General features: G+C 50.3%; 1 protein-coding gene across 4 annotated transcripts in view; it reads right to left on the bottom strand.

The window, feature by feature from the left end:
• The window catches only part of JADE1 (jade family PHD finger 1), an 81,022-nt gene that overhangs the window by 25,688 nt on the left and 39,169 nt on the right, over positions 1–16,165 (bottom strand). For 3 of the 4 annotated variants that reach the window (XM_006153156.3, XM_006153155.3, XM_006153154.2), the window contains exons 3-5: positions 9,532–9,617; positions 6,385–6,542; positions 2,393–2,580 (exon numbers count right to left, since the gene is read on the bottom strand). In XM_006153156.3, coding sequence (XP_006153218.1) covers positions 2,393–2,580; positions 6,385–6,542; positions 9,532–9,617 — 432 coding nt within the window. Of the gene's footprint in view, positions 1–2,046; positions 2,232–2,392; positions 2,581–6,384; positions 6,543–9,531; positions 9,618–16,165 lie in introns of those variants that run through there. The other variant, XM_014589589.2, reaches the window with a different exon arrangement.

Below are 16,165 nucleotides of genomic sequence, written 5' to 3'. Positions count from 1 at the left end.
TTGAAAATCATGCCAGGCACATGCACATGTGTACCCAAAATCCTAAGAGGAGAATGGAGGGAAAGGATTATGGTGTGGCCCTTCTTCCTGGAAGTGATATCTATCTATCTCTATCTCTACCTCTCTACCTCTCTACCTCTCTACCTCTCTCTCTCTCTCTCTCTCTCTCTCTCGCCCTATGGCAAAATCCTTAAAAACAAAAAAATTTGTTTTAATTTAAAAAAATAATAAAATCACACTGGGGCGTGTGCACACAGCCCAAAGTCCCAAGAGGAGAATGGAGAAGGGATGACAGTATGGCCAACCCCTCTGGCAGGTGATTTCTCATTTGCCCTTTATCTCTGTCTCTCCAGCGAGTACATATACCCTATAGCAAAAAAAACCCCTAACATCACTCAAAGGGAACATTTGAGTGCCCCCCCCAAAAGGAAATGTCATTAGAGCCTGTGACAACTTAAAATTTTGAAACCATCAAATGAACTTTTCAAGTTTTTGAACAATTTGGAGAATATATTACAGCCTGCTTGGAATAAACCCTAAACACATTCGAAAAACCACCCTATTATGAGGTGGTTTCTCCATGAACAGGCATTTTCATCAGCATTTTATCCCAATTCTTCCTACCAGATTTGAAAATACCTCGTTAAGCACTGGCTTTCAAAATACAATGCTATGCCCTACAATTAATTTTTACATATGAAGGTCAGTAACTACTAGGGAAAATGTCTTTAAGCATGTGAGTTGTTTTTTTTTTTTTTTTGATGCAATGCAACTACTTAATTTATCCTGCCAAAATACTCAGCAATATCTTTTAAATCCGCAAAATTAGCCTAGTTCTTATTACTTAAAACACTCACAAAAGCCCCAGGAGTCTACGTGCTACATCCCTGGACCTATTCATAAGACACCTACAGCCAGCCAAGTTTTCTACACAGTTCTTCATAAAGCCACTTGCGAAGCAGATCTCTATCATCTATGAAGCTACAATACAGCATTTGTTTCCAAGAGGTCAAAAAACTTATGAACATTCTGTAAACGATCTCAGCCTGCTAACGTGCTGGCCACTAATACTTAAAGCAAGAACCAAGAAGAAAAGACCTACTTTATCTGTCAAAATAGATCATAACATTCCTGATGGCTCCCATTCTTCCTTGGTGAGCAAAAAAGGCAGGACAGATCCCATGCTAGGCTCCAAGGAAGACACAAAGGAACATAGTCTGCCTTTCAGGGCTTTGCAAGCTAGCACCGAACATCTCGGGACTACTTCCTCAGTAAGTAACTCACCCTGAGCATGGACTTGACCTTCGAGGCCACCCTTAGCAGTCAGGATCAGCATGTGGGACATACCCACAGGCCATGGAGTCCTGACACTGAGACGCAACTTCCTGGGGTGCAGAAGCTCCACATCAACATGCACGAAGATGAGTAACTTCCAGGAGAGAGAAGGCAGCGGACGGGGTGCTCGGCTAAGGAAAGGCAGGGTGGTGGTACACAGGCGGCAGGGGGACAGCACTCCAGGTTTGGGGAAGGACTTCAGGGGAACCAGTGAGGTGAAAACAGCAGTGATGAGCTTGGAAATGGCAAGCCCGGCTGCGGAAGGGCTCATCTGAGACACAGCAGGCCCGGCCACAGAGGAAGGGATCTGATGGCGTCATAGCAGAAGGGACACTAGAGCAGGACATCGTGGACACCTCCGGCTATCCCAGCCTCCTCAGGCTTGTTCCTTTGCTAACCAAGTGAGCAGGTACAATCCGATCAGAGATGGAAAAGTGCATGGTGCCTGGCCACCAGCTGCCCAACTCCGTGCCCATGGAAACATCCATACTGGACCCACCACTCTTCTCCGAGCCATAAATGAGCCCCATAGGGCTTCCAAATCTACCTCAACACATCCAAGGGGCCCCACAAGCCAACCTCCAAGGAGCCTGATTTGGAGCCTGACCAGGGCGGGGAGGAGGAAGGGCTGGCGTCCTGACTCACCGCCGTGCCCAAGCGCGTCTCCGCCCACCGCGAGTTAAGGACATCATACACCATGTAGCCGCTCACCCATCTCCTTGAACTCCTCATTGGTCAGCTCCAGCCAGGCAGCGTCCATGTCGTTGAGGTCATAGCGGCAGACGCTGTCGGCCAGCGTCCGGATATCGACGTAGCCCAATTCGGGAGGCTCGGAGCCCGAGGACACGATGTATTTCTTGGGCCTGATGAACATGAGTGACTTTTCTTCAGATACAACTCTGTTAACAGGAAAACAAGGTACCAGGTTACCCTTGTGCCACATGGAGCCTGGCCAGGGGGGGGAGGAGGAAGGGCTGGCGTCCTGACTCCCCGCCGTGCCCAAGCGCGTCTCCGCCCACCGCGAGTTAAGGACATCATACACCACGTAGCCGCTCACCCATCTCCTTGAACTCCTCATTGGTCAGCTCCAGCCAGGCAGCGTCCATGTCGTTGAGGTCATAGCGGCAGACGCTGTCGGCCAGCGTCCGGATATCGACGTAGCCCAATTCGGGAGGCTCGGAGCCCGAGGACACGATGTATTTCTTGGGCCTGATGAACATGAGTGACTTTTCTTCAGATACAACTCTGTTAACAGGAAAACAAGGTACCGGGTTACCCTTGTGCCACACAGGAGGTCCGTCAGAGGCCCGAGGGGCAGCTCCCGCCTCCAAGCTTCAGAACCCCAAGTCACTACCAGAGTCAGAAAGAGCAAAGGCCAGAAACTCGACTGTCCCTGCCGACTGAACCCTGCCTAGAAGTGGAAGAGGACACAAGTACAAACTGCAGGTCTCCCGCCAGCTTCCCAGCAGCTGCTGTGCCACCACCTACGGTAGAGACTCGGACCTGCTGCCAACACTGAACACCCTGCCAGGACTGCCATCGCTGCCGCCCTGACCAAGCACTGGGTGCTCAACATCTGAGGTGGCAGAAGTCGTGACACTGGCCACACCAGCAGGGCACTTACAGCAGGATGCTGGGAGCTGGCGGGGGGTGGGGGTATGACACCTGTCAACTCTCATCCTACCTAAAAAAAAAAAAAAAAAAAAAAAAAAAAGTGCAGAGAGACAACTAGGCCTCAGCCAATCCTAAGAAACCTACCAGTTGGGAGAGGAACTACAGTCCATACCGAGCGACAGAGAAGAGTCCCATTTCCCCGTAGGGACTCTCCCTTCATGCTGTGACCCCAGGTATGGGACCTGTCATGGGGGATTACACCTGTAAACTCTCATCCTCCCTAAAAAAAAAAAAAAAAAAAAAAAAAAAAGTGCAGAGAGACAACTAGGCCTCAGCCAATCCTAAGAAACCTACCAGTTGGGAGAGGAACTACAGTCCATACCGAGCGACAGAGAAGAGTCCCATTTCCCCGTAGGGACTCTCCCTTCATGCTGTGACCCCAGGTATGGGACCTGTCATTCCCTCTCCTCGCTCTGCACATACCCTCGCCCGACCTGTGCACCTTCCAAGCGCTCTCCACCTCATCCCACTCCACAGGGGGTGCACGTGAGCAAAGCAGGTCACGTCAGACTTGGAACAGCGCTGCCTTCCCCATAGGAGGCCCCCGGGGCCACAGAGCCCCTCCACATCTCCGCCGCACACTTCCCGGTCGGGCCTTCGTGGTGCCTGAAGGGCCTGTGGAGTACTGTCCTCGCTCTCAGGGTCACTGCAGTGCTGCTATTAAAGTGACACTGAGCTGGGCAGACGGAAGGGACTTCTCCTCTACCAAGAGCAGGTTTCAACAGGAACATCCACAAGCCTTGCGAATGCTCACGCCCACTGTCCTGGGCTCCCAGTGGAGACCAAGGCATTCCGCAAGTAATGTCCGGGCTGGGACAGCCACGCCGGGTGAGACGGGGCGGCTACACCTCAGACGGACTTCTTTCTTCGTTTCCAGTGAGGCACTTCGAACGTGCGTGTGCATTATGAATCCCTAGAAGAAGGATCCCAGGATTTTCCCACACACACGTTCTGTTGTCTGGTTTCTTCGTGGTCCGTGGTGCCAGCTGAGGTCAGCAGGACAGTGAAAACAGACTGCTGGGACAGGAGCAGGTCACTGTGCCATTTCTGTCACAGAGGAGCACGTCAAATCGGAGGCCCATCCATCCACACTTGTTTCACGTGCCCCTAAGGGTCACAGCAGCCTGTCTAGCTCTGGTTACCAGTGGTTTCTAATTCCCCAGCGTAACCACCTCCATCATCATGGTTAGGAACCCCACAGTGACCTTGGAGCGCGGCCTAATAAGAACCTGGCACTGGCCTCTCTTCTCAGCAGAAGATGAGAGCGTCAGCCAGGACATTCATGCGCACCGCAACGGCGGCACGGAGAGATGGCCCGAGGAAAGGCAGACTTCGGATACGTGTGTATCCTGCGCAGCACAGGGGACGCCCACGCCACAGCCAGGACTCTATCCCCGGCTGGTCGCCTGAGCCTCCCTGTGAAGGACGCAGGGACTGCCGTGAGACGTGGACGTGCATCCCCCATCAGGTAGATTCCTCAGATCCCCAAATGTCCAATCAAACGCGACCATACCAAGTGCCTGAAGAGCCCCAAAGTGGGTGAGAGCCAAGAGGTGGAGGTACCTGCTGACAGGGCAGAGAAGCCAGGTTCTGGCACTGATCCTTCCTCAAAGAGGAAATGACCAAACTGCTCACAACCAGATTCTGAGGGCAGCCCCTGAGGCCATCACACTGGGAGATCCTGAAGGAGGCCCGTGCTGGCTCAGCACATCCAGAGAACGCACTCCAAAACAACCAACTGACAATACCGCACCCGAGCTCGCCAAAGATTTCTCCTCTCTGAGTCCTCTTTCCACAAAGTCCCACTTGGCAAGTCTCCTCCCACCCACCCTCTTCCAAAGGTGGAGCGGACCACTGCGGGCCTGCGAAGCTGCCCGGCTGGTTCAACAAGTCCAGGTGGAGAAATGACACTGCAGGGCCAGCCCACACGGAAGGCTCAGGTCACGTCTGGAGACCCTTCTGGGTACACACCAAGCACAGCTGCCCAATACCCAGAGCTGGCTGAAGATGGAGGTAGACTGTGGCATCAAGACCAGGCTGGGGGCATTATCTGACCTTCAGGACAGACTCTCCTTTTTCCAGAGGGGACAGGGAGTAAGGGAGCAAAGGAAGCAGCAGAGACAGTCAGTGGCATGGTGGCTCTGGCATCTGGGTCCCCTATGGCCAGCTGCACAGTTTGAGTTCAGGACCCAGTGGCTTGAAAGACACACCAACTCTGCGTGTGTGTGTGTGTGTGTGTGTGTGTGTGTGCGCGCGCGCGCACAAACATGCCCAAAATCCTCCAGAGAAGAATGGAGGAGGGACCCTGATGGAGCCGCCCACCCTGGGAGGTGCTCTCACTTCCCCTCTCTCCCTGTGTCTCTCTGGCAAGTGCATATGCTCAACAGCACATTTTAAAAAGGGGGGCAGCATGGGGCAAGGAAGATGCCGCAGTGGTTGGTTAAGACACCAGACTCCCACATGGCCAACGGTGTGTGTGGAGTCCTGGACTTGGCGTCTCTCTCTCACACACACACACACACACACATACACACACGCTCTACAGCAAATTTAAAAATAGTAATATAAATAAAGAAAATTAAATAATTTCTTTCTTGATTTAAAAGAAAGAAAGCAGTAGGTGAACATCTGGATTCTACTCCCAGTCAGTCATGGCCAGAATGTCCTGGTACTTGCCCTCCTCTCACACGAGAGCAACGCCTCCCTCCCAAGAGGGTCATAATGATTTTGAGTTGAAGGTCTAAGGCCCTCGAAATCACAACCCTGGGGCTGGCGGGTGACATGGTGGTTGAAGTGCTGGACTCCCACATGGTCGGCCACTGTTCAAATCCCGAACCTGATGGCTTGCTTTCTCACTCTCCCTTTCTCTCTGTCTGTCTCTCTCTAGTCAAAATTGAAGAGTAATGATAATGAATAAAATTTAAAATAAATAATTTTTTTAAAAAAATCACAACCCTTGGGACCAGCAGTTGCCGTAATGGCTATGTCACTGGGCTCTCATGTATTCGACCACGGTTCGAGTCCTGGACTCGGTGGCTTAAACTCACGCCAGGCACATGTGTGTGCGTACCCAAGATCTCTAGAGGAGAATGGAGAAGGGACTACAGTGTGGCCATCCCCTGGGGAGTGATGTCTCACTTTCCATCTCTGTCTCTGTCTCTCTCTGGCAAGCGCATGCACCCCATAGCAAAAACCTCTCAAAAAAAAGAAAAAAATCACAACCTTTTATGACAGAAGTGAGTTTCTACCTGACCTTGAGAGCTCCTGTTACTTTACTGCTAACTCAGAAACTGCTTTTTTCACAGGGCCCGGCTGTCAGGAAAGGCGAGGGCAGGCGGGAGGGTGGGCAGCGCTCCTCTCCGGGAGCATCTCTACCTGGCCACCGGCTGAGGTATGGTCCCCGGGCTCACTGGCACCTGGACCCCTTTCTCCCACTCCTGTCTCCAGGGATCGGCCAGGACATAGTACTCATCCGGGTTCAGCTGGTAGGAGTCGTGCAGCTTCATCGCGGTGATCAGGTCTGTCCTAAACACCTGGGGAGGGAGACAAAAGGACAGCGACATTCGATATTTGCATTCTTCTCCGGAGCACTGGCAGCTGCAGCGTAGCCATGGAGCTGCCGGGTAACGAGGTCACTGTATCAACACAGATCAAGCCTGACCTACTGCAGGGAACCCCTCGCCTGACCTGCCTTTCTCAGGCTCGGGGTGGCAGCAGCTGACAGAACAGCACGGGGCCTTCCCACTCCCTCGGCCAACACAGCAACCAGAGTGTCTCTCACAACAGCAACACAATAAGATGAGAAACCTCACAGTCCCCTGAAAGTCTTAAGGACTCTCAACTCACAAGGGCTCCTGCAAACAAGCACCTGAGGATCCCTGGAGGGATATTTCACTCAAGGGTGCTCTTTTGGTAAATGTTTAGAAATCAAACTCCACTAGCCACACAACTTCAAGCCAAAGCCTCCTGAGAGCCACCACACAGCCTTGTCTATATGCAGACTGCCCCCGCCCTCGCCCAGGCGCTGCTGCCTTTGCCTGCCAGAGCTCGGGGTTTGTGGCAAGATGGAGGGGGCAGAGGTCAAGGTCCCGTTGGCTAGGGTCAGCCAGGAGCACAGGCCTGGGAAAATCTGGGAGAAGCAGCAGGCTGCAGGCAAGAATGCGGGGTCGAACAATGAGTATGTCTGCACACCTTCACCTGGTACTGCCAGGAAGTGGGATTGGCGGGGACAGGAGAGAGAGAGAAAGAGAGACAGTCACTACCCTCTCCCCAAAACTACAAGAAACAAGCAGACCCACAAGACTCAAATGTTCCCTCTGCCAAGAAGTTCCTCCGATTCCTTGTCACAGGCAAAAAAGCAACAGTCCACAGGAAGGAGCCCTCCCAGCGCCCACGGCTCTGCAGACTCAAGGGCCTGTGGTATCTGGGGTCCCCGCCAGGCCGCCAGCCGGCGCCCTCGCTGGCCAGCCTGAGTCCACTCTCAAGGGCGGCACGAGGAAGCTCTGACCTTGGCATCAGCACAGCCAGTGGTTGTGTTTGGCACGGTGCAAGCCTGCATCTGCAAGCTGCCCTCTGTTGACTCAAGTCACAATGCCCAACTCTCTCTTCTCGGGACAGGGAGTTCTTTCTTGGGCTGCTAAACACAGTCCACATCATATGCCAGCTAAGAGGTCCATATTTGTTTTTCCTGGTGGCTTTTCAAACTGGGGATCACTTGAATAAACCTGACCATAATAAAGTCTGAGGGAGAGTCTGAATAAGGCCGTTTCTCCCGCCTGCCACCCTCCGCACTCTCTTCGACTCATCGGGCCTAAGTTCCATCCACAGCAAGAACCTGGCTGTGCACTTCCACACCAAATTCCAGGCTTCCTCAGCCCGGGACCCGAAGCAGGTGCCTGCCTAGAGCACGCGAGCATCATCAGCCCCGCACTCCCTGGCCACCCCAGGGGGAAAAAAACTTTCATACCTCAGTTCTCGGTCTAACTCCTCAATAAGCAAATCGAATGAAAGCATACTCCAACTGAGTCATGTAAGAAAAACGAGGAGGGTTTGCCCAAAAGGAAAGAAAATCAGACTGAAGCAAGAGAAGAGAAAAGGCAGCCCACAATCCCTTCTACTGAACAATCTGGGGGAGACACTGGTCAAGAACAGGGGCAGGTGCCCTCACCCAGGCCCACACTACGTATAAAGTTGCCTGGACTCAAGAGCACCTTCAAGACATTTTAGGGAAGTCTAGACCAAATCACAGGTCAGCGATAAGACAGCACAGTGGTGCCAGCGCTGGGAGGGCAGGCCCGTCGACACCTTGGACACTGGCGTGCACCACACCACGCCCCAGGTCCTGTCCCGTCTCCTGGGCTGACATCACAGCATGGCGTGAACATCAGAAAGGTGTCTGAGGGCGATGGGCAGCGCAAGGAAGGAAAGCAGAAACAGAGAGGGCAGGGGCGCTCCGGAACCAGAGGAGGGAGCACGGGACGGTCCAACCAGAAGAACAAAAGGTCTGGAACAGGCGAGGGGCTAAAACGGCCGCCTTCCATGAAGGTCTGATCTGGTGTGTAGGAGCCCCCTGGGGTGGTTTCCTTCAGTCCAGAAGGATGTGCTCAACCCCCTCGTGCAGAGGCTGACCCACACCAAGCTCCTGCTCCTCCACACAGCACCCCCGAAGCACTCCATGTGCCATCAGCTCTGATCGGCCGTGACAGGATGACACTATTGTTGAAGACTCTATCGGGAGGCAGCACGAGACCAAAGTGTCCAATCAAAACTTCTGTCCAATAACCTGCACACCCGTAGCTGTGATAAACTGCGCACTCTCTACAAACCGTGGTAACACCAACACTTCAGTGATAGAAAACCTCAGAGCTCAAATGGGCATTTCAGAGAAAACAGGTCTCAGGACTAGTAGGGGCCCCTAATCACGAAAGCCAGGACAGAGAAAGGTCCCAAAAAACAAAAACCAACTTGGGAGGCAGGGGAGGCAGATAAAGAAATGACAAAATGTAGGGAGCAGGGGAAACATAAGATAAAAACAAATTGGGAGGGGGGGAAGCCTTAACATAATCCCCAAAACAGAATTCCCAGAATTACAATGGTTTGTTGCCAAAAAAGCCACAAATCATGGCTAAAACTAACTTGAGGCTGGCAGTGACTTGGCAGCAGCGGAACCCGCTCATCTCCTGGCCAGAGGAAAAGATGTTGGGAGCCAGCGAAGATGGAACAGGAAAGGAAAGAAAGAATATAATTAATAATAATAGCTAACATTTACTGAGCACGTCCACCGTACGTGCCAGGAACCATTCACGGGCTTTGCATGTATTAACCCGCTTAGTGCTCACAGGGGGCCTAGAGGCAGACGCCTGTGTTAGTCCCATGGTGGGGCTTCGGAATGGGGCACAGAGAGGTTAAAGAACTTGCCCTGGACTGCACAGAGAGACATCAATCACCCAGCCGCGTGCGTGGGCAGCATGGACCCGGGCACACACGTGCGTGACATGCAGTCAGGCAAGCGCTCAGAAGTACCTCCGAAGGCTTTCGATCTTCATGTCTGGAGCAGGAGCTTCTCCTGTGCTGGGACCGAGAATTCTGGGACCAAGTAGTTGACAGGCCTAAAGAAACAAATGTTCAAACAGGAACGGTTACAAACTGCACAGGTCACCGAGTATTCCTGGAGTTTTCTTCCCCAAACTCGTCCAGGCTCCCTTCATCGCTGCACGAGATGATGCCTGATGTCCTCTGGGCTCTCACAGGGCTCGTCCACCCGAGCACTTACTAAACATCCATTTCCCGGAGCGGCCTCCCAGCCACTCCAGCCCACACTTTGTACAGAGAGGCCCTCTATCCCAGGTCCAGTGCACAGTGGAGCGGACATCAAGAACACATCAGGAGAATCCCCCCAAAATCTGTGCTTTCTATTCAGATCAAAGTCTCACAGACAAAAACATAAATTGAAAAACATTTCACCCAGTTTTCAGGAGGTTTTCTAATGCTAAGATCACTACACTAAATAGATCTTAAGGCCACCACATAAAATAGTTTCTTAAAAAGGTCTCGGGCCAGCTGTGGTGACACCGCAGTGGGGTGCCGCTCTACCATGCTGGGTCCACGTGCGAGAATGGGGTTTGGTTCCCAAGGAGGCCGGAGGGAGAACCACAGCATGAGCTCCTGTGTGGGATGTGCCCCCACCATGAAAAAGACCAATAAATAAAACTTACAAATACATTTTCCCTTACAAAGCATAAAAACCTAGCATTCCCTAAAACAAAAAAACTCAGACCTAGATTAGAGACTAAGTGGCCAAGGACCAAAAAACCTGGACATCTGCCTATTCCAGGCCCGGCCTCTGTGGCACAGCGGGCCATATACCAGGTTCCAGAAGTGGGAGCCACGTGCCAACCACAGTTCAAATGCCCTGGAGACACACCTGGCACATGCAGGCACACCCAGGACCCTAGCAGGCTGGAAGATTGGAGGAGGGGATCCCTGGGCAGCCAAGTCCTGCGGAAGGTGCTTTTCTCTCTCATACGTGCACACATGCACACTACCATGAACAAAACTTCGTAAGGGAATAAAATTACCAGCTCTACTTAGCCATAGAAACAACAATCGGGTTCATTACTCTGCCTTCCTTCCAAAAGTGCTCTAACCCAACCCCATCATCTGTACTGTAATCCCATTCTCTGCACCTGCCAACACCCCGGATTCCTGTGGCCACCAACCGGGGCTCCTTTAGTGTGAGCCCTCTCTGCGTCTGCAGCACTCATGACTCCATCCCGCTCGAAGTGCTCCCACCATTTTAGTGGCAGTTCTCCTGGTGTCCCCTCTGTGGGCTCCTCTTCTTGTGTGTCCCACCAACATGGGTATTTCTACCGAGCTTTCTGCCTTCTTGGTCCACAATGCTCCCCACAAGGAATGCTCACCCACTCCCCCAGGCTTGCCCAACACATTCAGGAAACTGTCAGACCTGCACTCTGGCTAGTCCCCCTCCCACGCTCCCAGGTGCCAGTCCTTCCTGGGGACATCAGCCCCAGGGTACTCTTGGATCTGTCAACCTCAGCCTTTCAAACACTGAGCTCAACATTTTGTCCAAACCTGTTCTTCCTCTTATAGCCCTGTGCTAATTAAAATCACCACTATTTCTATGAAGTCAAAAGTCTTAGGGTGCCAGCAGGTGGCGTGGTGGTTGAGGTGCTGGACTCCCTCCCACATGGCTGACCACGGTTCAAGTCCTGGTGGCTGCTTTCTCACTTTCTCTCTCTGCCTCTCTGGTGAGCACACATGCCATTTAGCAAATTGAAAAAATAACAATAAATTTAAAATAATAATAATAATAAATAAATAAAATTATTGGTGCAGGCACTCAATGGAGAGACAGAAAGCTAGGAATCACCCCCTGGAGGGAGGCCCATGCAGCAAAATACCTTCTCCTCCATTCTCCTCGTGGGATTTGAGCACACATGTACATGCCCCCAGCATGAGTTTCAAGCTGCCGGGTCCAGGACTCGAACCAAAGTAGGCCATGCAGGAGTCCAGTGATATAACCATTACACCATCTGCTGGTCCCAAATAAGTCATTCTTAAGAACTCAGCCAGCAGGTGGTGTGGTGATTAAGACACCATTCCCACATGGCTGACTGCGGTCTGAGTCCCAGACCTGGTAGCTTGAAAATCACAACAAAGCAAACAAACAAAACAAACAAACAAATAAATGTTTTGTTTTGTTTTAAGGACCTGAGATCACCCTAGACTCCTCTGGCTGAGGCCATGTGATCCATGGCCATGCCGTGTCACTTCAGCTTGCCAGCACTGCAGAGTCTGGCCCTCTTCTCTATGTCCTGTTAGTGTGTTACCTGGACAACTGTAACAGCCTGCTTGTGGGGGCCGCACAGCTGCCAGAGATCCTGCCTGTAGCATTTATCCAACATCCTAAAACACACCTCCACTTCCTATCTTAAACAATCATCACCCCATCCTGAACACCTGTACCATTTCCCGAAATTAGCGAAATCAAAGTCCAAAGCCTGAGGGAGCTGCCTGTCCGTCTCACGGTAAAATCGCCTGTCTTGTAAACAGGAGGCTCTTATGTCTGCAGAACCCGGCAGGGACACAGAATCCGTGCACCCCTAAGACCTGGCGGACATTAAGAAATAGACTCTACACATAAGCCAATCATCAGATTTGCGAAGACCGAGACAGGCACTGCTGCGCTTCCCTGACAGGGACGGTGCAGACGCCACTGATAGTCTGAGCCAGTCACTAGGCCAGCTGTCGCCTAGATAGTCTGAACCAGTCACTAGGCCAGCTGTTGCCTGGAGCATCCCCAGGACTGAAGTGCTTAAGGTGGCCCATCGCTCTTCAGATACTCCTTTATCCAAAAAAAAAAAAAAAAAAAAAAAGTAAGGGGCCAGCCCTGTGACCAATTGGCTGACTGCAGGTCAGACTCTGGCCCCAGCGGCTTGAAAACCAAGCCGGATGCACGTGCACATGCATGTATTTCCAAATCCTGAAAGGGTGGAATAATGGAGAAGGGATTGTGGCATGCCCTTACCTCACTGCTTTCTCCCTCTCCTTGGCTGTCCCTATATTTCAAATACACACACTTTCCGGCCATAAAACAACAGTAAGTGTGCCGCACTAACAAGGATCTTTCGGTCTCACATGGAGAGAAATATTCTGTGCACCCTGGACTGAGCCCGACCTGGTCATTACTGGAACAGGGGAACGTGGAGATGAAGGGCTGGGTGGAGTCCCTCACACCGAGGCCACAGCCTGTTATTAGAGGTAAAGGGGGCCAGCAGGTGGTGCGGAGGTTAAGGCAGCTGGGTCACACATGGCTGACTGTGCGGTTCGAGTTCTGGACTTGGTGGCTTGAAAGGCATACTGGGCTTGTGTAAGATCAGGCCCTAAATCCCCAGAAGAGAATGGAGGAAGGACTGTAGTATGGTCATCCCTCACCCCCCGGGGAGGGAGGCAGATTTCCTCTCCGCCCCCCCCAACTGCACACAAACTAGAAAAAACCTATTGGTTAAAAAAAAAAAAAAAAAAAAGAGGCAAGGAAAAGACACTCCATGTATGACAGGATTCCCGGACAATGCAGGGAAGGAAAAAGACAACGCAAGGCAGAGCGGTGACAGCTGTACCCTGAATTACTGCGGGAAGAATTATAAATGATAAGGAATGGGGCTGGCAGATGGCATGGTAGTTAAGACACTGGACTCCCACATGGCGGACCACAGTTCAAGTCCTGGCCCTGGCAGCTTGCTTTCTCTCTATTTGGTCAAGCTGAAGAATGGCAATAATGAAATTAAACAAATAATCCTTTTTGATAAAATTAATAAATGATAAGAAACAAAGCCAAGAATTTGGAGGATCGCTCCACTGCTCTAACGTGAGGTCAAGGTGACGAGGGTTCTTAGAGTAAAAAACATTCAGAGTTGAGGCAGAGAAAACAAGCTGGTTCCTTCTTGGGTTCTGTGACCCTGGTCTCTGCTCTGGGATCTGTCGGGATCTGTCCCAAGCAGTTTCCAAGGCTCCCAGGAAGCGCGTGCAACTCTGCTGGCACAGGACACCACCCAAGTAGAAAGTAAAACTAGAAAAAAACGTATGGTTAAAAAAAAAAAAAAAAAAAAAGAGGCAAGGAAAAGACACTCCATGTATGACAGGATTCCCGGACAATGCAGGGAAGGAAAAAGACAACGCAAGGCAGAGCGGTGACAGCTGTACCCTGAATTACTGCGGGAAGAATTATAAATGATAAGGAATGGGGCTGGCAGATGGCATGGTAGTTAAGACACTGGACTCCCACATGGCGGACCACAGTTCAAGTCCTGGCCCTGGCAGCTTGCTTTCTCTCTATTTGGTCAAGCTGAAGAATGGCAATAATGAAATTAAACAAATAATCCTTTTTGATAAAATTAATAAATGATAAGAAACAAAGCCAAGAATTTGGAGGATCGCTCCACTGCTCTAACGTGAGGTCAAGGTGACGAGGGTTCTTAGAGTAAAAAACATTCAGAGTTGAGGCAGAGAAAACAAGCTGGTTCCTTCTTGGGTTCTGTGACCCTGGTCTCTGCTCTGGGATCTGTCGGGATCTGTCCCAAGCAGTTTCCAAGGCTCCCAGGAAGCGCGTGCAACTCTGCTGGCACAGGACACCACCCAAGTAATTGAGACTCATTTGGAAACATTTAGCACTGCCTTTATAAATCCAGGAAACTGGTGTCTGCACCACACTTGCTTTAAGAAAAAGATATCCGAAGATGCTGTGATGAGTAGCCCATGGTTTTAACCAAGAAAAAGTCATCCCCAAAACAGGCTGCTCCTCTTAGTTTACTAGTGCTCATATAACACAAAAGGAGAAAAATAAAAATGCAGTTGAACGCACCCTACAGAAAGGGAAAGACCAGAAAATAAGTTAAATTTTGATTATCACTGACATAAGTAATGTTCTCAGCAGCTTATTTATAAAAGCCAAAACCCAGAAACAACCTTAACACCCACCAACATTCTGAATGAATAAACTACGGTACGTCCATACAATGGAGCACTACCCAGCAACAATAAAGAATGCGCCTGCTGCGTGTAACCCGGACAAACGCTAAAGTGATTATGTTAAGTAAAAGAAGCCAGATTATTTTTTTAAGTGCACTCTGTACTACTGTACTTTCATAAAACTCTGGACAACATCAACTAATTTGTAGTGACAGGAAGTGGACCAGGGTTGACTAGGGAAAAACAGGAAGGAGGATCATCTTGGCTTTGATGATTTCATGGATATAAACATGTCAAAACATATCAAAGTATACACTTCAAATATGTATGGGTCACTGGCAGTTGTCCCTCTATAAGGCTATTTTTTAAATGACCACAGAGAAAATAATTGATTTTTATCATCCATTAACAGTAAAGGAAAAGAAAATTCTGTATTTCACTTTACACAGGTGGTCTGTATATGCCTTAGACTGTGCGGCTGCCCCAGCTGAGAATATGGGACAAGGGACGGGGGACTAGGGCCTCTGGGAATGGCTGTCTGCCTTGTCCGGCAGCAGGGCTTGTGGCTGGCGATCTCTTCCTTCTGCCTCACTCATGTCAAAAATATCACTACATTCAGCGCCATTCAGTGAAATGCATGAAATTTACACTATAGTGCTAAGTCAGCGCGGGCACAAACAAGGTTCAACAAATATTATTTTGAAAAGCAGAGAAAATTTGTTTAAAAAGTGTTGTTCAAGACAGTCAGTCGGTCATGCTCTAATAAGAATCGTCACTGTAACCCAAGAACTGAAGGTGGCAGGTACCAGAAATACACTCCTGACTTACAGTAAGGACGTGCTTTTGTGCTCAAGGGAAATGAGGTCAAGGAAAATACAGCAATAACCACAGACAGATTGGTGGGGCCACTGCTTCCTGCTTGGAGTACTCCCGCACCTACGGAAGCATACCCAGGACTCCACAGGCTAGACTCAAAGCCTGGACATTACTACACCAGCATCCTCCAGACACTTGCCAGATGGGCAGGAAGCTCCCAGAGCATCGTCAGACCGAAACTAATTCACATCGGTCTTTAATAAACAAAGAAGTTATGCTATGAAATACTTTTTAGAACATGCTAGGGGGTCAGGAGAGTGCCAAATCAGAAACGAGCGCTAGCCCAGACACCAAGAACATCGGAAGGCGGCAATTCACGCTACACCACCAGCCACCATCAAGAACCATGCACTAAGAGTACACCAGGTGGGTGTTACATTTTGGTGCTTTCTGGAGTGTTGATATTTAACGACAAACTAAATTAAGAATATGACAAGTGGGGACCAGCAGATGGCATAATGATTACATCGCTGGACTTCGACATAGTAGACCACTGTTTGAGTCCCGAACCTGGTAGCTTAAAACATGCCAGGCACCTGTGCGTCCATGCCCAAAATCACAAGAGGATAATGGAGAAGGGATTGCTTTATGGCCATCCCTCCAGGGGGCAATTTCTTGCTTTCTGGTCTCTTATGTCTCCGGTGACTGCACATGTCCTAAAGCAAAATCTAATAAATAAATAAATAAATAAGAATATGACAAGTAAAAATTTGTTTTATTTTCTCTTTACTTTCATTTTTTAAATTATTGTTTGATTTAATTATTTATGTATTTTAGTTTGACCAAAGAGGGA

The sequence above is a fragment of the Tupaia chinensis genome, unplaced genomic scaffold (genome assembly GCF_000334495.1).
Source record: "Tupaia chinensis unplaced genomic scaffold, TupChi_1.0 Scaffold000362_1, whole genome shotgun sequence".
NCBI lineage: Eukaryota > Metazoa > Chordata > Mammalia > Scandentia > Tupaiidae > Tupaia > Tupaia belangeri.
Note: the sequence above shows the minus strand (reverse complement) of the source record. Positions and strands in the feature narration are given on the sequence as shown.